This window comes from Strix uralensis, chromosome 1, assembly GCF_047716275.1.
Source record: "Strix uralensis isolate ZFMK-TIS-50842 chromosome 1, bStrUra1, whole genome shotgun sequence".
In the NCBI taxonomy this organism is placed as follows: domain Eukaryota; kingdom Metazoa; phylum Chordata; class Aves; order Strigiformes; family Strigidae; genus Strix; species Strix uralensis.
The window spans coordinates 37,484,084-37,505,529 of record NC_133972.1 but is presented as its reverse complement, the minus strand read 5'-3'; the positions used below and the strand labels follow the sequence as shown (position 1 = coordinate 37,505,529).

At 40.8% G+C, this 21,446-nt stretch overlaps 1 protein-coding gene across 5 annotated transcripts; it reads right to left on the bottom strand.

Annotated features, from left to right (window-relative positions):
- Nucleotides 1–520: 520 nt before the first annotated feature.
- On the bottom strand, nt 521–20,422 carry TMEM196 (transmembrane protein 196). Of its 5 annotated transcripts, none has more exons than XM_074892020.1 (5): nt 20,125–20,422; nt 7,560–7,616; nt 5,512–5,766; nt 3,575–3,648; nt 521–1,244 (listed from the first exon to the last, which is right to left on the bottom strand). In XM_074892020.1, exons 1-5 carry the CDS (start codon nt 20,287–20,289, stop codon nt 1,238–1,240), a joined length of 558 nt encoding a protein of 185 aa, XP_074748121.1. In that variant the 5' UTR covers nt 20,290–20,422; the 3' UTR covers nt 521–1,237. The 5 variants fall into 5 exon arrangements, with proteins under 5 accessions (XP_074748121.1, XP_074748130.1, XP_074748140.1 ...); XM_074892029.1 differs by having other exon boundaries at nt 20,131–20,422; XM_074892039.1 differs by having other exon boundaries at nt 20,143–20,416.
- Between the last annotated feature and the right edge of the window lie 1,024 nt (nt 20,423–21,446).

The window sequence follows — 21,446 nt, the reverse complement described above, 5'->3', positions numbered from 1 at the left end:
ACAGTCATAGACTCATTATGTAACATGAGTGATTTTATATTAATATTTTATATTAATATTATGCTGTATATGTTCTATTACAGATTACATCTTCCATTTTTCGTGGCTACATGAGCTAGTAGGTCCTAGAATAAAGTTTGGGGTCAGTTAAAGCTGCTGCCTTAGCATACACACTGCTTTAACAGACCTCAAACTCTATTGTGGGTGTGCAGAATTGCCAGTGTGTTCTAACCTTGACCGTGCCTCTGTTCAGCCTTTGTGTTTCTCCTTTCTGAGCTTGCTTCCCCCCTTTAGGAACCTTTCAGTGTGTTGTGCAAAACTGCAAGCATGACAGTTCAGCTTTGTAAGATCTTTCTAACAAGAAAAAAACAGAAAAGATCTCTAAAATCTCTGGTTTCAATTTCATTTTATTTGTCATCTTTTATGAACAAATTACGAAATATACTTCATTCACAAATTGGAAATATTTACAATTTCTTTACAACAAGGCATTGTTGAGGTTTTGATTTATGGCGTTCTTAGAGCATTCTGTCTTTCAAAACAAAGACATTGGTGTTGTTTTCAGCACACTGTTCATTTACACTCTGAATGTGAAATGGGAGCCTTTTGGAAGAGTAATTTGCACTCTCTTTTGATATGATCTATTGGGAAAACTGAGGCTGAATGCATTTGCAGTGTGGGGAGGGGGACTGTGCAGATGCGTTGCTGGTACCATGCCACATGATCTGAAGCCATCATATTACACCAGATGCTCCTAAGTGGAGAGGAGAAAAGATTCCCCTGAGCCATCCTTCTTCTGTCCTCTTCTCTTCTCTTTAGGAATCCTGTGACCAGGCTAAATGTGGTCCAGTTTAATTATTTTTTTCTGGTTTTTGAGACTCCATGAGAAGAAGAGTCTTGAGAAGTCTATTTCAAATACTATCACAATTCTGAAAAGTTATTCAGACAAAAAACCAAAAGAGAGTAGCTAGGAAGTGAATAAATATTGTATATCCGCAAAATATTTAGGAGACAAATTTTGAACATGTTTCTAAAAGAGAAATGCAACTGTGCTGTTCTGCAGTTGTGACATCTGAGCCATAAAAGCTAAGATAGTTCCATTTTCTCAATTTCTTGGAGTCTATTTTTTTCCTGAAGAAAATTCTAAAACCACTTCTTTCCATGGAACTTTTTAAAATCTCTTAATATACACTTCCATTATAAATCAGATGTGGGCCACCATTGCTTAGGTTGTCTGTCATTTCCTGGAACAAGAAGAGAAAACACTGATTAAAATTTCAATTGTTATGGTTGAAATTCAGTTAGCTAAGGTTGTAATAAAAATTTAACAAACTCTGAATTTCATTCAGAAAAACTTTACATTTTTAATTTGGTTTGATAAACCTCACTGTACAAAAAAAAAAATCACATTTCTTCCTACATAAATTAAGTACATTTGAAAGCTGATAGACTCATTGATACTGATTAAGTTGAACATTACTCTCAGACCACATGTACAGCATTGACGGCATCCATGCAACTTTTGTGACGTTGTCGTTTGAAAGTGCATCAATTCAAGTGTGTGTGGTAATCTACAAGGGAACAAGGTGGTAATTAAGTCTTCATTTCCATTCAAACCTTTTTCTGTGTTGACATGCTACAAACAGATGCCATTCAATGCTACCTGGGATAGACATTTGGGAAGTAGGTCTAGATCCAAATAGGGTCTAAGGGTTTTGACTGCTTGCCTTGGGATGGGAGTGATTTTGGTTTTCCCTTAATATGCCAGACAACAATTTTTAGCAGTTCAGCAATTGCTACTCAAGTGGCAGATGAGTCATCCCGGAGTAAACTGACCTGATCATGAGTCAGAATCCTAAAGCACCTGAACCAAGATTTGTTTGGAGTTAGATTTTTCTACTTCTCAAATTGCAATCCAAAAATGCCTACTCATTAGCTGTCTAAGCCTGGAGATGACTACGTTAATTAAGCAGTTCTCTGACCTTCAAGTCTGCAAAGCCACATAGAGTTTATGCTCAGAACTGCCTTATTCTGAGCAGTCCTAGGCTTATTTCATACTAAATCTAATCCAGATGCAGAAATGAAGTGATCTGCTGCTTATGTCCAATGACAGATCCCAGAGAATATCTAACTATGCCAAGAGGAACGGGCACACATAAAAATGCAATTTGGGTTATTCTTTTTAAAATTCAGGTAGATGAGGTGGAGGTGCCACCATTGGGCTAGTTCTAAAATATTTGCATGAGAACCAGAAGCTCTTCTCTGCATGGAAAGATTAAATTAACCTCTTCTACCTCCTGGGTACTCTTGAAGAAAATGTGGACGAGAAGGGATTTGTTTGTCCCCCTTCTTGTGGAAGTTTCTATGAAGAATGTAAAGCAAGATTCATTGGGCTAAACAGAGCGACAGACAGACAGACAGAGTGAGCCTGACTCTATAGCATAGTAGCTGAGATTCTTGTAAAGAGAAGAAAATTCTGGGACCTGGTCTTTATTCCTGGTCTGACTTTTTCCCTCTCTTCTTTTAATCCACAATACTGATTTATAAATAATTTGCGAAGCAGAGACCAGAACTCAGGAGTTTAACATAAAGTGGAAGCACTGATGCCTCCTCTCTCTGGTGTTATCAGCTAAATTTTAACGTAGATCACAAGACTTAATTGTTTCCTGCACAGTTTTTGAAAGGATGTCCTATTCCTCTCTACAAAGTAAATTTAGGGCCATCAAACCAAGCAGCCTTGCCAATTAATACTCCTGAATCAAGTGTAAGCTTCAGAGAAGACAAGGTATGTAAACTTAGTGAATTTTGAACATTTCCTAACACCCATCTCTCCATTCAGTAAGTGATGGTGTTGGATGGTTTTGTATGGTGCCTTATTCTCCTCGTATACTAAAGAGGAACAGGCATGCCTAACACTGGACTCTGGATCCCAGCTTGGGGGTTGTCTGCTCTGAAACAAGGCACTACGTTTTGCCTGGTTTTAGGTGCCTAAACCCTCTGTTTGGTCTATGCTGAGGATATTAGTCAGCTGGGAAAGGGACCAAGAATGCCAAAGCCATTTAACTATCAGTCAGCCACAGGTTGATAGTAGTGATCTGTCAGAAGGCTACTCATGGATGAGTGTAAGTTTCCTTTTGTCAGCTTTATCACTTGAATCCTCTGCAGACATCAGCTATTAGAATATCATCATAATTTCAGAAAATACTGAAAACCATTTATTTTCCCAAATATTTCTGTTTTCAAAAATAAAAGTATTAATAAATTAAAAAACATTGCTGAATTCAAGAAATGAAGGAGCACACAGATTAGAAGCAGAGTGAGTCAATGGTGGCAACATCCAAATAGGAGCATTTGGATGTCTATAACTAGGGTGAATATTTTAAATACTCAACTTACTTCCAGATTGCAGCATTCACCACGTAGAATTATGTCACTACCTGGAAGCACCATTCCTGACTTAGAGTGACATCACAGCCTCAGCCAACTTCGATTAGCTGAAACTATGACTTCCTCTTAGAGGTGGCCCTTCCTGAAGTGACATAACAACATGGTAGCTCCCTAGTGTTCAGCGTACCTTGGAGGTAACTCTGGTGTCGGGGGAACCACCGGGCAGCTGGGCAGGTCGGTTATTTCAATACCCCTCAATCTCTAATATAAATATAACAATTATACAATAAATATAGCACAAACAAATGCACATGCAGTACATGTCTATATTACTGTATATCAGTATATATATACAAAATAGTCTTATAGATAAAACACTTTAAAGCTATTTTCTAAATCAGGGCCTAATTTAATGTAAGTTTTTAAGTAGCTTTCATTAATTTTTAGGGGGATGCCTTGAGCTAATGTACTCAAACCTGCCAGCAGCAGGTAGTCCCCAGGCTGTAGGTCTAAGAAGTCCCAGATCAGACCATCTACACATGCTTACTTGATTCTACAACACACATGAAGGGTGTCCACCATCAGTGGGTCACGTTGCACGTTCACTGAGCATGTGCAGTAGGGTTGCTCTGCACATGCGTCACGGCCATTCACCCAAGATAAGTGAGTACCTGGCAATCCTCACTGCTAAAGTGTCTAAAAGCTCGGTGGGTCATCAGGCCAGGAAGGGAGGCAGTGAACTACTGCTATACATGGTTATCTTCAGCCTAAATTGATGGGGTTGGCAGGTGTTTGTATCTTGAAAGATTTTTCTTCCCAGGCCATTTCTTTTTTCTTTCCCTCTCTTTTTCTCTCAAATGGGCTTAACCTTTGTCCCTGTTGAGGCAAGATCTAGTCTACCATCTGCAAGACCATGGTCATACTTGTCTACATAGCTCATCAGAATTCTGCTTCATTTTAAAATGAGAGGGAGAAATGTATCTCTTCTCTTGATTTTATCACCCTGCTTTATGTTACTGTTGTAACTTGTACTATTTAACCTTTTAAAACATGTTTAAAATATCTTCTAAGGTGAATTCAGTCCATATTTCTACTTGGAGTTTCATTTCAGTTCAGAAGCCAAAGAATAGTAACAAATAATTTCTACTCAATGCACACTTAACTGCTATAGCATGTTTTGTCAGGGAATCTGAAAACATTCTACAGTCTGAGTGAATTAATCCTTGCTCTGCTGTTCAGAGGTCTCAGTAGATATGATACAGACTGTTGAACTTAACTGTAATGCAAACTTGCATGTGGAGGTTTAGATGGGTGGTCCGCTCCTCTTTTGTTCCTTCCTACTCATTTCTTAAATGAAAGGCATTGGATACAGAGTCCAAACATAAAGCGCAGGGTGTCAGTGAATATTTTAGTCCTCAAACATTAATCAGATCTGTAAATCCAAGGAGCTCATTTAGAGAATTCTATTCAATTAATTCTTTTGGCCCCACGTGCTCAACTTTGGGAGCTTAAGTTTCAGCACCTAAACATAGACCTAGACACCCTGGTAAACTTCCTTTTAACAGAGAAGGGCAGTAAATGCTCAGTGCTGCTGCAAATCAGACCAGTTTCATTTAGGTGTCTAAATAAGCCCTTAGGTGCTTAGGTTTAGTCATCTAGGTTTGTGAACTGTGGCTTTTGTGTTTAAATAACCTACTTTATAAGCTGAGTACTTGGAAGAGGAAGAAATTGATTAACTCCTGGAAGCATGCAATGATGTGGTTATAGAAAGCATTCTGTGCTTGTTCACAGTACAATACATGATAATCCATATTAATAAGGCTTCCAATTATTTATGAAGTGCTATATTTAGCAGCTAAGCCCTTGAATAGCTATAAAATGGAATTATGTTGAAAATGGATGTACTTCATTGAAATGGATGTACTGCAAATATACAGTACCTAAAAATAGCTCCATATAATGCAACATAAGAAAGCTTAGACAGAATGGCAGCATTTCATTTCCCAGAAGCTCTTTCTCATATAAAACTGAAAACTGAATACATCTCTTGCCAATTGTAAACGTTAACACATACAGTAGCATTTTAGGAGAAGCAGAACAAATAAGGCAGGACACACAACTCACTTTTTCTGCCATTTCATGGGAGTGATGCAATGAATGTTCTCTTTCTGAGAACATTCGCCTTTGTTCATAGCTGGCTAGCCGACAAGTGAGCCATGAAGAAAGGGTGCAACCCCCAATTCCAATGCATGCAAGAGACATGGAGGCAAGATGCAAAGAATAGAGAGCAGACGACTTCTTTGTCAGAGCACGAAGAAATTGAAAATTTAAGATTCCTCCGATTAGTCCACAGATGCAACAGGCAGAAAAAAGTATCATCTGTCAGGAAAGACAAGAGAGTTATGTCACAGTAATATTTTTCAGAGACGGATTCGTTCATATAAAAAATGAGACTAACCATAATTCAGTGCTTCAATAGCATCATGGACTACAAAACACTGCACAGACTCATTTCTAACTCCCTCAGATCCTACAAAGCTCCAAGGGAATACAATACTTTCTGCTGTAAAAGAGTTAAGATTGATGTTGCATGTAAGATAAAGTTGGTCATGTTAAAAGCTACTCAATGGAAGGACTACTAGGACACAAATCTTCTGATTTTCAGTGTTTCATTCAAAACAGAACATGACAGAATGTGTCATAATTTTCTATTGTGCAGTTTCTCACCACTCCTCAGGAGTGAACGCCTTATGTATTTGCAGTGAATCTCTCTTGCTTTCTGTGCCATCTGACTCTGCCTCCTGTTCAATTCTAATTTGTTCAGTCAGACAGCAGTTTGGAGGCTTTCTACAGCTTTTGTGGGGACTTCAAAAGTGTTCAAGGTAAATGTGCTGGACAAAGAAGCAAGAGAAACAACAAAGAAACCTGAGTTGTAGCTCTACAGAAGGTCAGTGTAGTGCTATGTGTTTGTTTTCAACTTGGTTAAAATGTTTCTGGGAACTTCAGAAGGATGTGAAACAGTCTGCAGTTAATGAGACATGTTTAAAGACCTCCTATCACTTTAATCACAAAGATGCCACCCTGATTCAGGATGTCCTTGATCCACAAATGATTTGAGGGCAAAAGACCTTATTATGGAGACACTGCTAAATTACTGTCTTATTCTCTTCCCCTGATACTGCTGGCCTGTCAGATGTTGATCTAGATGGGCCTTTCATGTTGCTCAATATGGCTTTGTATATGTATTTATCTACTGTGATAGGAACAATTTATGGACCCTTACAGACCACTTCTGTACACAACTGGGATGAGAATTTCGTCAGGAATGTGGCATTCAGGCTGCATGCTGCAGTCCACTGGGAAGTGACTGTTCCATGAGAGACCACCAGAACAGACAGTTTTTAGAAACTGGTTACGGTCCACATGCTTTAAGAAATGAGGCTCTCATTGTAACAGGGTTTAGGATAATGCATTGATATTCAAAAATAATTTGAAAGACATCTTGATTCCCTTCACACTTATGCTGCTTTTACGTGACTTCCATCTGTATATGGCAGAATAATCAAGCTGACAGGAAATTAACCCAGACATTATCACTTACAATAGGATCATGTCTTTAACATGTGCTTCTGCTATGACTTGTGTAGTAATAACACCATTTTGCTGTAGTCAGAAAAATTACTGTACTTCTGATTCTTAGAAGAGACAGAAAACATCCGCCATCACTTTAAAACTGGCTTATACATTATTCTGATTGCAAAAAGAACTTATTTAAACAGTGAACAGCTACAATATCTAGAATCGAACTTAATCAGCAGCCTCACTGAGGTGGCAGCCCAGTGTTGGGTTTTGAAGGAGAGAAGATACAATCCAGTGACGTTATTGGGGAACTTTTTATTGACTTGGCATAAATTTGTGTCAGGAGGTTTTCTGTCCAAATTTATCCAGACAGGGATAAATAGGGATGCGTGACTTAAATAGGCATGACCTAAATAGGCCATTTCAAAACTGCTTTGTTTTGCTTGATTAACCCAAAGTGCTGATTGCTTTTTTGGACCACTGACTTGCAGTTTTTACTGACTTGGACACAGAAAGCCCCCAGTAAGGAGTTCAAGTTAGATAAGCATGCCTTTCAAATTCTTATGCATTATATATGCAGCAGAAAAACTTACAACAAGTCCAGATTTTTTTTTGGCGCACAATATTCCACATATTCCACAAAGAAGAAACTGCAAAGAAAAAAAAACAACAATTATTTCATCATTTAAGGTCTCAAGTTTAAATCCTGCTGTGTTGCTGTAGTGGTGGCCACAACAGCAGGTAAGGCAGTGGTTACAGTTGTCAGCATTTTTGTCACAAACCTTATGTTTCAGGAAGTTATAACCCAACCATAAACACACTTATCCAAGGAGAAAAAAATGGAATGAGAAGTCAGACTGAGGATGATTACTCGTAAAAAAGGAAAAAAAAAATCGTACTTTTAAGCTGCTTGGGTAAACAAAACACAAAAAAACCCACCAAACACAATGTTGCAAGGAAAAGATGTCTTTTTACTCTTTTTTTTTTTTCTCAGAAAGGTTTAGCAAGGTAATAGTCAGTGATCCAAATCATCTACTTTCAAGCATAGCTGAGGTACTTAATGCCCTGATCCTGCCATCTGAACCACTGAGGCATCATACATGGATTGTTGTCCTCAACACAGTGGAACACTGGGCAAGAATGCTATTCAGTCACCTCTGTGGGTGCAGGTGTAAATAAGAGTACATCTGTTGGTGTGACTACACTGATCATGCAGGAGAATCTGTTTCAGATTCTAGATAGCCCACTTTTCAAGAGATAGCATGAAGGTATCTACTTTTTTCATGTAGTTCCCTTTCACACACTGATCTGCCAATTGTTGCATCAAGCATTAGGCAAAAACTAATTAACAAAAACTGAAACACCCCCTACCAGCTGATATGAATAGATATCAGTGCTTTTTAGTGACCTGCACCAAAGACTGATGATGTTCTCTGATGTCTCTTTTTCCTCCCACAAAAAAGTTTAATGAGGGAAACAGTGAATAATCCCTGAGGGAGCAGTCTTGGTAGAAACTACGCTAGTTGTATGAAAGCAATAAGGCCTTCTCCAGGTACTTGCAATGCTGTCAAAAGATTTCTTCGATACCTCATAAACTCCTTTATTAAGAAATCTATGCTACTTATTTTCAGTAAAGCTAACTCTACATCCCTATTGGGAAGTAATTTTATAGCTTTAAAACTAGCTTTTTCCACATCCTTTTTGCACTGAGATGGTATTTCTAGCAAAAGGCTCTACTTGACCTTGATTTAAGATTAAAACACAGAACAGACCTGGCTGTTACATAAGAAATGAAAAAAAATATTAAGCGGTTTCTATACAGCATTCAGGGTCCATGTGAAATATTGCATGTACATCACATTCACCCTCCAAAATTTTGCAACTTCAGCATCTCAGTTGAGGAGATGCTTTAATATATAGTTTACCTCCCTCCAACTAAAGAGTTCATGCATATAGCTAAGCATAAGCCTTGAGATGTATTTTTACTCTGAGTTAGGCCCTCTGAATCCATTCCCCACAAAGAATATGGTTAAATTTTGTATATTATTTACCTCTCACTAAGCATGGGATGTGGACTTAATACCAATCTGGTTATGGAGAGGGCTGGGTCTTGTAGACCATTGGGCTGAATGGCTTAGGACGTGCCAGGACATGATAATTGCTACTAGAGCTCACCCATTGAAATAACAATTGAAAAACTGATGGGTAGGTCTCCCTCTGCCCCTTTCCCATAGGCAGAGGAGATTTCCGCTCAGAACTATCAAACCTGCCTTGCAAATTTTAACTCAGGCTTTCTGTGAAGTTTTGAAGTTTCATTCCCAGTCCTGTTATTGCATCTTGCCTTCAGCTGAAGGCATGCTTCAGGTTTTCACATGTAGTGTTTTGTATTTCTCAACATTAATGCAGAAACCTCAAAAAAAATTGTTGAAGACATCACTGTAATTAAGTTCTATTCAGTCAGACTTGATAAAGTGGATTAATAATATAATTTTTCTCTGTAGTGATTGAATGGGATTGAAAGGAAAATTTTGTATAGAGAAAAATTGATGAGTTCTGGAAAGCTTACAGAAAGGATCTGGAAGATACCATCAAAGATAGTTTCAACTTGTAACAAGTGTATGTGAACTAGTTTAAAAGCTGGAGGATTGATAATTTACCTTCAAAGCTGAAAGAATAGATCACCCATTTTTTCAAGAATGCTCTAATTCTGCTCCTATTAAAGTCAATGGATTTTTTTACCTTTGACTTCAATTGAAGAAGACTTTCTATTTCCATTGTGCAGTCTTTCCTAGCCAGAAGGGAATACAATGAACAAGTTATATTAGCCTTGCATATGACCAAAGAAGCAACAAGCAAATTACAGATTCACTCAGCATTAGAACTCACCAGTTTGGGCAGTTCTGCTATTCTTTACTGTTTTCAAGGACAGGACACTCACCCTTCCAAATCACCTTTATGCAGTGCCATACACATATATATTAACTAAGGTATTTCCCAGTTGAAAACCAAAGAATAGTGAATGACCTAATCTACAAGCCCTGAGGTATTGGCTTCTCAAAAACAAAGGGTGACTACTGTATTCCATAGTTGTTAAAGTATCTGAGGGACTACCTGGAGTAAAGATCTGAATGCAGGAGTTGAATGTACATTAAGTAAGTTTGTCAATGATACTAGCTAGGAGGAGCTGTGGACTCCCTCTAGGGTAGAGAGGCCTTACAGAGTGATCTGGATAGACTAGAGAGCTGGGCAATCACCAGCCACATGAAATTTAACAAGAGCAAGTGCCGAATTCTGCACCTAGGATGGGGTAATCCTGATTATACATAAATGCTGGGGGACAAGAGGCTGGAGATTCCCAGAGCCCTGGGACCACAGAAAGAGATCTAGGGTTTGGGTTGATAGCAAGTTGAATATGAGTCAGCAGTGTGCCCTGGCAGCCAAAAGGGCCAACTGTGTCCTAGGGTGCATCCAGCACAGCACAGCTAACCGGTCGAGGGAGGCGATTGTCCCACTCCATGATGCACCGGTGCATCCCCACCTCGAGTATGTTTTGGGCGCCTTAATTTAAGAAGGACATCAAACTCTTAGAGTGTGTCCAGAGGAGGGCGACCAAGATGGTGAAAAGCCTTGGGGACAAGACTTACAAGCAGCGGCTGAGGTCACTTTGTTTGTTCAGGTTGGAGAAGAGAAGGCTGAGGGGTGACCTCATCGCAGTCTACAACTTCCTCAAGGTGGGCAGTGAAGAGGGAGGTGCTGATCTCCTTTCTCTGGTGACCAGCAATAGCACACAAGGAAATGGAATGAAGCTGCATCAGGGGAAGTTCAGACTGGACATTAGGAAAAGGTTCTGACAGAGTGTTCGGTCACTGGAACAGGCTCCCCAGGCAAGTGGTAATGGCACCAAGCTTGTCAGAGTTCAAGGAGCATCTGGATGATGTTTTTAGTCATATGAATAAGTTTTAGGTAGTCCTGTGAGGGGCAGGGAGTTGGACTCAATGATCCTTATGGTTCCCTTGCAACTTGAGATATTCTATGATACTATGATATTTTATTGTGTCAGGGTCTTTATGTATACTCTGTATGTGTTTTCTTTCTGTATATCTATAGTATTTATACATATACACAAGGGATAAGGTCTCCTGTAGTTAAAGAACTCAACAGAAAACCAACTGAAATTATTCTATTCTATTCTATTCTATTCTATTCTATTCTATTCTATTCTATTCTATTCTATTCTATTCTATTCTATTCTATTCTATTCTATTCTATTCTATTCTATTCAACTCGAGGAGTTGGGTATTTCTGGTTCTTCCACGTTCTTCTGTGTGAGCTAGAGAAGATCATGCCAGAGTTTTATAATCTGTATGACTACAAGACGAGTAAGTTGTGAAACTGCACTAGTGTGCCTGAACATGTTAAAAACTTTGGAAGAAAAGCACTTAGGCAGTAGCAAAGGATTAATATTATTTGGGTTTTTTAGATGATAGTGTGTTACATTAACAGAGAAAAGGCTTGCCCCAAAATCAATATGGTTATTTATTTACGACAGCAGGCATTTTGCTATTAAAACCAATGGATGAATTTCAGCCACAGTGTCAGGCAGTTAAACCTCATGCAAAGACTTGAAAATGATAAGCCAAGTTTACCACTGTCTTCTGAGGCTGCAGAGGAATCTGATTCACTGGAAGCAGTGGAAACCTTTACAGAGAGAATATTAGCAATACCCAGGCCTCAGGAACACTGCTCGTGCAGAGTTACCTTAGCTAGGCTTCTCAATATGGAGACCTCTAGAAAGGTTAGGAAGTCAGTGGGACATATGTGATTGACTCTGGTCATTGCTTTTTGACAGAACAGCTAGGGACTTTGGAATTTTTTTGTAGATGCTGTAGTAATTTTCTGTAAAATTTTTGATGTCTCAGTATTGTGATCAGCAATAGTGAAAAGTAGATAGGAGAAACTACACTAGCTCTTTGTACCAGAAAAAGGATGCGAGTACAAATCAGACTCAAAAGGAATTTCCTATGTTTGTCTTTTAATTTTGAACTCTTCTATTTTATAACACTGACAACTGGAATATAGACACCAGGAGCTCTGTTATCTTGCCACTCCCTATCTGTTCTTGGCTACCCTGAAAGACTTCATTTTCATGTCATATATCATACCAGTTAAACTTGGAATGTAACCGTTGAGCTACTCTGGACTACAGTTTACCCATGACTAACTAATACTGTCATGGTGAAAACTTGCTCCTTTCTACTTGATCATTGTTTTTCCTTAGTCAATTTTTACCAACCTCTTGGACTCTTTAAATGTAGTTACATTTTCTAACCATGTCAAACATGAAGTAAGTTAAGGCAAACACACTTATGCTGAAAATAAAGTAAATCAGGAGTGGAAAAGAAATACATCACTGAAGATAACCTCCTTATAAAGAATAAACAATTGTTGAAGTGTTCACAACTCATGCTGAGAATAAGGCTAAAACATTTCATGAAGGATAAGCTAAATTAATAAGCCCTCCAAAATGCCCTGTGAGCCAGAAAGGGACCTTCAGCTGGGACTTATTGAGATAGATGTTTTACTGTGGTACTTTGGTTTTAATTATTATTCGTCAGAAAAATCATAAAAGGCTAAAAGACCCAAAATCTCACTTAAAAACCTACATTGATCACTATTTACAACCAATTCCCATTGCTCTGGGGTTACTTTTAGTTGCAGACTTACTCATACCTCCTATGATACATGATGTTCATGTCAAGACTAGCAGAGGAGGCAGGGATTGAATATATCATCTAATAATAGATAAGGGCAGAACCACTTTTGGGTGATTACTAAAAATCCAAAGAAAGATACTACAAAGCACAAAAGCTACTCAGAGACTCGGTGAGCTGTGAGTGCCTCAGTCCCCCTTTTCAGTGAAGTTTTGCTAGTTGCCAGGGACCTAGCAGAGTCAGAGTTGCTCTGATAGTGTGGTTGCGAGGTGATGCAGTAGCGTCTGTTTGTCTGTGGAGTCTTTGTCATTCACACTACAGCTGTGCCTGCTTATGTTCAAGGTGCATATTTGAAAATCTCTCTTTTGGTCTGTTGAACTTTGGAATAAAGAACCAAAGACCTCCCAGAAAAGGAGAATGTTTATTTTGAGCCTGCTTTAATTTACTTTATATTAAATATGGGCTTGAAACAAAACCTCAGATTCAAACACTCAGAAATTTCAGTAAGGAGGCTGAAATCTCGATTTAGATTCAAGTTCTGTGGTTTGGATCCATCCCTATTTCATATTTTCTGGAACAAAAGACTTGGCCTCTTTCACTTTCTCCTGGAAAAAGGGGGCTTTTTTACTGGTAGTCTGAAAAAAAGATTCAGTTTTAATTATACCTGCAGAGAGCCAAAGATTTGTTGGTTTCCATCATGCAGAAGAAAAGGAACTATTTTTATTTTATATATTGAAGCTAAGAAACCTTTCTTTCTTCAGTTTTGAGGAGGCAAAAGCAATGGTGAGTGTAATTCCCCTGAGAAAATGAAAACTGTCTATGGAAAATATTTCTAGAGAGAGGCTGAAGAAAATAGTAGAGAAAATCTGTTGAATATAAGGACTGCTTGATCCCTAGTTATTGTTCATGACAAAGAAGCAGCCCAAACTACGTACACTCTGTAGAAAGCCCTCCAGTGTTCTGGGTCATCCATATGTATCTGATGAAACAGAGGAAGGGAAATTATTCCAAATTTGAATATAACACAGTAAAAATGCAAGCACATCGTACCTATTCAAATAATCCTCTACTTGGAAGAATAAACCATCAAAACAGAATCAACAGCTCCACTTCTATCTACTCTTGTCAGGTGGTAAACCAGAAAATCTGTGTTTTACACTGAAACTGGATAAACATATGACTGCTATGAAAATACCCAGAAATCTGAAATTAGTAGTGTCTAGAAAGGACCATTCTATTTAATAATTTTGTTGTTTCAACTCCATCCAAATGACAAAAAAACCTGAAATCCCTAATGGATGAATTGAGCAGAGAAGGTATCTCTAATTGTAACTCTTTTTCAAAGCAGTATTTCAGAACAGGATTAAGTTTTCTTAGTGAAGGCATAAAGGGCACAGAATCCGCTCATGAAAACAAAGGCATCAAGCTAGAGAAAAATGACAACGGGCAAAAAGAGTGAGCATGGGTGGTAGGTTTGCCTGTTACCTCCATAGAGAAACAAAATAATCTTTGCAAAAGCAGGATGGAAATTTCTAATGGTGGTGTTGTCCCAGGCAAGGGGTTGTAGAGACAGGTATGTCTATCTGGCTGCAAATCACCCAGACCCAGACCCATAAGCAACAGCATTGCCACAACCCAACCCTGTGTCCCACCAAATCCGTCATGCTGAAAGGGGGGCTCTGCTATTTGAAGTGAGACAGTGTTAAAACATGTCTAATCTGAGCTAACACCTTGACCTGACAGTGTGCTGTTTGGTCATATCAGCTCAGGTGGTGCTACAATTCCCACTGATTCAAGTCATATTCAAGCAGTTTAAATTCCATCCCAGTCCCTGTGATTAGTGTTTCCATTCATCTAGTTCTAGGCCTGCAGAGATGCTTTGAAAATGGGAAATGGTTTGTAGAAACACTCAAGGAAATTTAGAAGTGGGTCTCTGAATCATAGAATCATAGAATGGTTTGGGTTGGAAGGGACCTTAAAGATCATCTAGTCCCAACCCCCCCTGCCATGGGCAGGGACACCTTCCACTAGACCAGGTTGCTCAAAGCCCCGTCCAACCTGGCCTTGAACACTGCCAGGGAGGGGGCAGCCACAGCTTCTCTGGGCAACCTGTTCCTGTTTCTCACCACCCTCACAGGAAAGAACTTCTTCCTCATATCTAATCTAAATCTACCCTCTTTCAGCTTAAAACCGTTACTCCTCATCCTATCACTACACTCCCTGATAGAGTCCCTCCCCATCTTTCCTGTAGGCCCCTTTAAGTACTGGAAGGCCACTACAAGGTCTCCCTGGACCTTTCTCTTCTCCAGGCTGAACAACCCCAACTCTCTCAGCCTGTCCTCATAGGGGAGGTGCTCCAGCCCCCTGATCATCTTCGTGGCCTCCTCTGGACTCGGTCTAACAGGTCAATGTTCTTCTTATGTTGGGACCCCCAAAGCTGAACACAGCACTCCAGCTGGGGTCTCACAAGAGAGGAGCAGAGTTGGAGAATCCCCTCCCTCGACCTGCTGGCCACACTTCTCTTGATGCAGCCCAGGATACAGTTGGCTTTCTGGGCTGCAAGCACACATTGCTGGCTCATAGTCAGTTCTCCATCCACTAATACCCCCAAGTCCTTCTCTGCAGGGCTGCTCTCAATCCACTCATCACCCAGCCTGTATTTGTGCATGGGATTTCCCCAAGCCATGTGCAGGACCTTGCACTTGAACATGAAAGTCTACCTGCCATCAGTAACTCAAAGAACCTCTGGTCATCTGGAAAAATGCTCAAATTCTCAGCACAAAATAATAATACTTATTTACTTGTTTAGGCCCTATCAGAATAACAAATAGTAAATAATGCTTTTTGTTGTTTTTTGCATCAAATATTTAGTTTAGAATATGACTGCTTTTGTCTCAAAAAGTAATAAATTAAAGATTATTCCTTGCAGGTGAACTAAAGTCTTATCTCAGCAAAACATTTAAGTATATGCTTATGTCAGTCTATATTCAACAGATCCTCTTAAATACAACCCAGGAACTACAAGTCCCCTTGGACAGACCATCTTCCAGATTGGTTTCTGTTTCTGGAGTGTCTGAGTGATAAAGAAAACCTACTGAAAGACTTCTCAGCTGGAGTGAATTGTCCTGGTTCCATGAAAGGCAAGAAGCTCCCACCCTTGGTACATCCTCCCTCATCTATAGATACAGAACTCTCCCCATCTTCCACTGAGCTCACTGACAGTACTGAGATTCATTTCATCAGGAGCAGGAGCCAGCCAGAAATATGGTCAGTTTGATGAAAATGCAATGCACATGTTAAAATAAAGTAGGATCACATCTGCATTTTGTCTGCATGCTAAACAATAATGTGAATCTTTTAGCGTTATTTAAAAAAAAAAAAAAAAAAAAAAAAAGAATAGTTTGACTGTTCTTTCCAAAGGAAACTTGGCAGCAGTAAAAACTAGATGCAATATTTAATGTTTTAAAATTATAGGCCACCAACATTGATTTAAGTCTAAAGTGATGTTCTTGCTCTGTGAGAGTTTCATACTGACTGACCCTTTTTCTTTTCCTTCAAATTCTGAGTAAAAAACAGTCATTGGAATCAAATATTTCAAGTGCCAGTTTGGAGCAGATTTCTGCAGCCAAACTATAAATGCAGATTTTTAATGGGCAGGCAGACTTCCACTGTGCTAAAATCACAAATCATAGAAACAATATCTCTGCTCCTACAGACAGACAAAGAGACTGATCAACATCCAGAGAATGCATATCTCTCAAATACATTTAGATATTTGTCTTTATAAGGGAATAAACTATTACTCTTGAGGAGCATAGCCATAAGTGAATCATCAGGTATCTCTCTTGCATATAAAGATGGATGGCATATTTGACTAAAGATGTGGCTTTCATCTCTCATTATCTCTCTTTCTTTGTGAAAGAATCTCATTTATAGCAAGAATTTTTTCACCACTGCAGAATGAGAATTAGTGCCATATACATATGTGTGTGTGTGATTATATAGTCACTACTCATAGTGATATTGATGCAACCATTATGTTCTAAATATAGATGGTAAAGTATGTGACCATTTAAAAAAATCTGTGAATACTTTTTGAATTATTATATTCTGGGTTTTTTTGTTTGTGCAAAAGCCTTTGCTATGGATGCTGTCATTCTTGTTATGTTAGTGTTAGTGGTTCAGCATGCTCATTGGTTGGATCATTTCTATAGTATGTCATATAACTGAATTGGAATGGTGGAGTTCAGAAATATACCTCAGTTTCTGGAAAAAAGAAATCTGGGAGACACTGAGTACAGCCTGTGGAGTAGGTTATACCAATACGATCAGAACAAACAGAAAGAAAATCCAGAAACTAACAACACATTCACCTTAGGTTATGTGAGATCGTTTGTTTTTTTTTTTTTTTTTTCCAAATTAGCAACCATGGACTATTTTTTAAAACACCAGACTGGATAGGATGTAAAATTAATTGGATAGTCATCTCCACATGCTCCAAATAATTTGATAAGTCAGTCACACCTTCAGTTGTTTTCTTTTGGCTACTTTTTAAACAATTCTTACTATCTTAATCCATCTCAACTCCAATGAAAACAACAAATTTAGAAACTGTTTTCCCATTTTCATGCATTTTTGATGTAGACATTGTCTAGGCTTTCCATTTCTTCATTCTTGTCTACTCCACTTTCTCTGGCTTGCTTATGCATAACACAGGACATGCAATGATCAGAGCACTTCAGCCCATGCTTACCCTCACTTGTATCTATGGGTGGGATAATCCTATGGGGGGGATTCACATGCTTAAAGTTAGGTACATTAGTAAATTATTTGGCTGAAGACAATGAACAATAAGAACAACTCCTTTAAGAAGAAAGCTAATGTGCATCAAATGCAAAACATCATAGGGAGGCAAGTATGGGAGATAGAACGTGTATGATTTTGAGATGCCCAAATTTTAGGAATTCGTGTTAAGGTTTCCATGGTGATGCTATCTTCATCTGCTTTCTTATGAACTTGGGCCTCTGATGACTTCCACGCACACAGAAGGATAGAACAGGGTCGAAAGTTTTCAGTATATTTCCAGGTAGTTACAATAGGAGAGATGACACTGTTCAACGTAACTCCAGTGTTTTGCGTCCTAACATGTCAAATGATTAGTTTTCCCTTTAATGTCCCTTTCTTTACCTTAATGTTCATGTTGCAAAGGAAAACCTTGATTCAGGAGTATGAACTGGAAAAACAGAACATATTTTATGCAAGACATTCTTTAATGCAGGCAACATAAACCCAATCCATTGAGCAGAAACGCAGCTTGTCATTTCTGCAGCAGGACAATTCTGAGGATTGTGCAAACAAACCTTTCTCCAGTTGTTTTAATTTGGACCTAGTTACCCATGGCCCTACGCATCCCTGGAGAACAGTAGATCTCTGGCCCCTTTCTTGTCCTGTCTTGCTTGCTAGTCCTCCAGTCAGAAGAACACAACCTAGCAGACAAATTGAACTGCTGGCGCGGTACAAAGACAGTGCCATAATGGTGACAATGCAGGCCAAAGATCTTTAGTTCAAGGCAAAGTAAGTAAGCCTTTATAACCATGTCACCCAACTCTGCAAACCTCTGTGATTTCTCATTTCCTCTACTACATGAAGCATAAGCTTCACAGTTTCTTTGTGGCCTCTCTCTGCCTACCCAGCCTGCAGTTTTATGCTCAGTTCCTAGCAGTTGATGCCTGCCTCTGCTGGCTGTGGTTGTGGGCATCCTTCACCCACTTGTTACATTTTCAAACAAGTCCCTTTGGGTTCCCTTCCATGCCTCTGCACTCACACATGGGGAGAATTTCCTGTAAACAGCTACAAAATCACTTCATTGTCCTCTGTCTTATTCCTCTCTAAAACTCTACTGATGAAGAGCTTGAAATCAGCAGACTGCTGGTGTGTTAATGCAACCACCTGTTATACCCGTCAGTTTTGTTTGTTGTTTCTTTATACTCCCTTAGATTTTTTTTATCCTACGTCTGTCTCTTGCTTTGATTTTAAGGTCCTCACAGCCAACATCTAATGTAATATGGCTAGTACAAACTCTGGCGTAACAGAAACCATAAAAATGAATGAGACAGTTGAGCAGGAAATGTGCATTGTCATGAAATGGTATGAGCTGTGATAGTGTTGTCACAAAATGCAATCACTGCATAAAATACTGATCTCTGACTGGTGAAAACTCTTTGACTTCAGTGAAACCCAGGATATTGCCCTCTGTCATTAAATCATCAGATAGACACCTGTTTTTGAGTAATCTTTTTTCTTCATCATCAATGATCAGAAACCTCCCTCTTTGAAGTGATTTTGATAATATCATTACCTGTTGGCCACTGTATCATCTTATCTGGTCTTCATTCTCACTTGTCACCTACCTGTTCTGCAGTGCAGAATTATGTGTGTGTTTATATACTGCCGAAAATATTTATGACTGTTGTCAATAATTAATAATTACTGACAGTGAGAATATTACATGAAGCACTTTGTCAGAATGAATCTATAAATTTCAGGAGGTTACGCTGATGAATAACCAAGAGTGTTTTGCATTTATCATCTTATGTCAAGCAAAGCAAACAATCCTTTTAGAAATACTGCTATACAATCCAAGCTGGCCAAAACCAGCTTTGGAGTTCAAAAATGCCCACTCATGTTTAGGCTGAATGTTCAATGTTTCCTACTCTTTGTTTCATAAATATAAATAACCATTTGGAGGAAAATTTTTCCTAGAAACATGCATATCTCAAACTGAAAAAAAAAAAAGAAAAAAAAAAAAAAAGAAACGTTTTGGAGAAGTGGGAAATGCTCTGTGATATGAACATGCTGCTTCTATTAACCCATTATTGGTGTTTGACTTTTTTGTTCATTTTACAAGAAGCTCAGGGTACCCAGATCATGGGCATCTTTCCTTTTCCTTCCCATTTCCTCTTTCTCTTTCTCCTCCAAAAGCTGAGAACTCATCTGACATACCCTTGACATTATTTTAAAACACCTTTTGACAGTCTTGTCATAAGGGACAGAGCTGTTCTTTTCAAAAAAGCAAAACTCACGGTCAATTTAAAGATTGTAAGCCATGCTCTGTGTTCCACTCGAGGCATCGGGCTTTCCCAGGTGTGAGAGTGGGTTCACAGAAAGTTCATTGTTCAGAGCAAAATTGAAAAGCGAGAAAGAAGGGGTCTCCCCCCCCCGCAACACACACATACACATCTCTCCCGCCCGCCTCCCCCCTCGCCCCACGCGTATGCAGACCGTACCCCATGCACATCGGCAATGGACCCGGCGGGGCTCTCGGCGCAGCATGCACACGCGGAGGGGAAGGGAAAGGAGGGGAAGGGATGGGAAGGGAGGGGGATGCCTTCGCACGGTCTGATCATCACCATAAAGAGTTAAAGAGAGAGTGAAATGGCTAACGTACACACACCCCGCTCCATACCGGAGAAGAGTCTCCCAGCTGAGGTTTATGCTCTGTGAGGACCAGGCTGAAACTGACCGCCCCCACGGCCACGCTGGACACCCCTAACCCTATCTCCAGCACGGAGAGCACCAGGAGGCTCCCGATGATCTGGCTGCTGGTGCACATCCTCCCTCGGTCATCCTTCCTTCCCGCTCAGCCGGGGAAACCGCGCATCCTCCTTCTCCGCCGCCGCCGCTCCCGCCGCCCTAAGTCGCCCCCAAACTTTTCTTCCTTCGCCGGCAGCCGGGGCGGAGCGGCGCATCCGCGGCCGCCGGGCGCTGCCGAGGGGCGGCGGGGCGGCCCCGGGCCCCGCGCAGCGCCGCGCAGCGCCGCGCAGCGCCGCGCCGGCAGCGAGCGCGGCCCCGGCGCCGCGGCGCTCTCCAAGGTGCCGGCGCGGCGGAGGCGGCGGCGGCGGGGGCAGGGGCCGGGGCCGGGGCCGGGGCCGGGGCCGGGCGGCGCGGCGGGGCGGGCAGCGCGGCCGTCGGTATGCAGCACCACGCTCCTCAGGGGCTGCGGCTCCTCCGCCGAAGTCGACCTTGTCTGATCGCCTCCTGCGCTCTCATTGAAATGACCTCACTGGGGGGGTTTTCGGTTGTTCTTCCCCCCCCCCCCCCCCCTTTCTCTCCCCCCCCTTCTCTTCCTGGGTTGGGGGTGGGGGGGAAGAGGAGTGTGTCGAGCCCACCCCGGCTGTATTTATGTATGCATGGAGACCCAATGCACGGGCGAGGCGCTACGGCAGCCCCGCCCCGGGGCCACAAGGCGCGGCACCGTCCTCCGCCCCCCCGGCACCCCGGCTCGCAAACCTCCCCCGTCCCGCGGCCGATGGGGCTGGCGGCAGGACGCCCGGAGCCGTGGCGATGCCTCCCTGGAAGGTGAGACCCCTTCCTTGATGGGGTGGGCGCAGGCCTCCCTCCTCCCAGGTGCTGCTGTCAAAACCCAGGAGGAAATCCATCTTCCTCTTGTATTAGTAAAAGGGCTGGAGTCTGTCATGTCTCACCACTGCAAAACTCTGTGGTCTCTTCCAAAACGCCCTTGCCAAAATAGGCAGCTGCTGTAGCCATTCTTGTCACTCTGACAACAGCCAGAACTGTGTCAGTCCTAAAGCAAAGGAGCAACAAAGCAAAATGTAACAAGAGATCCAGAGCTGCTGCTTAAGCCATACTGGATTGCTTGGAACCAATCTTTGTTCCTGTGGCTCAGATAAAGGGAATGCAGAAGAATCATCTAGGTTGGAAAAGACCTTGAAGATCACCTAGTCCAACCCTTAACCTAACATTGACAGT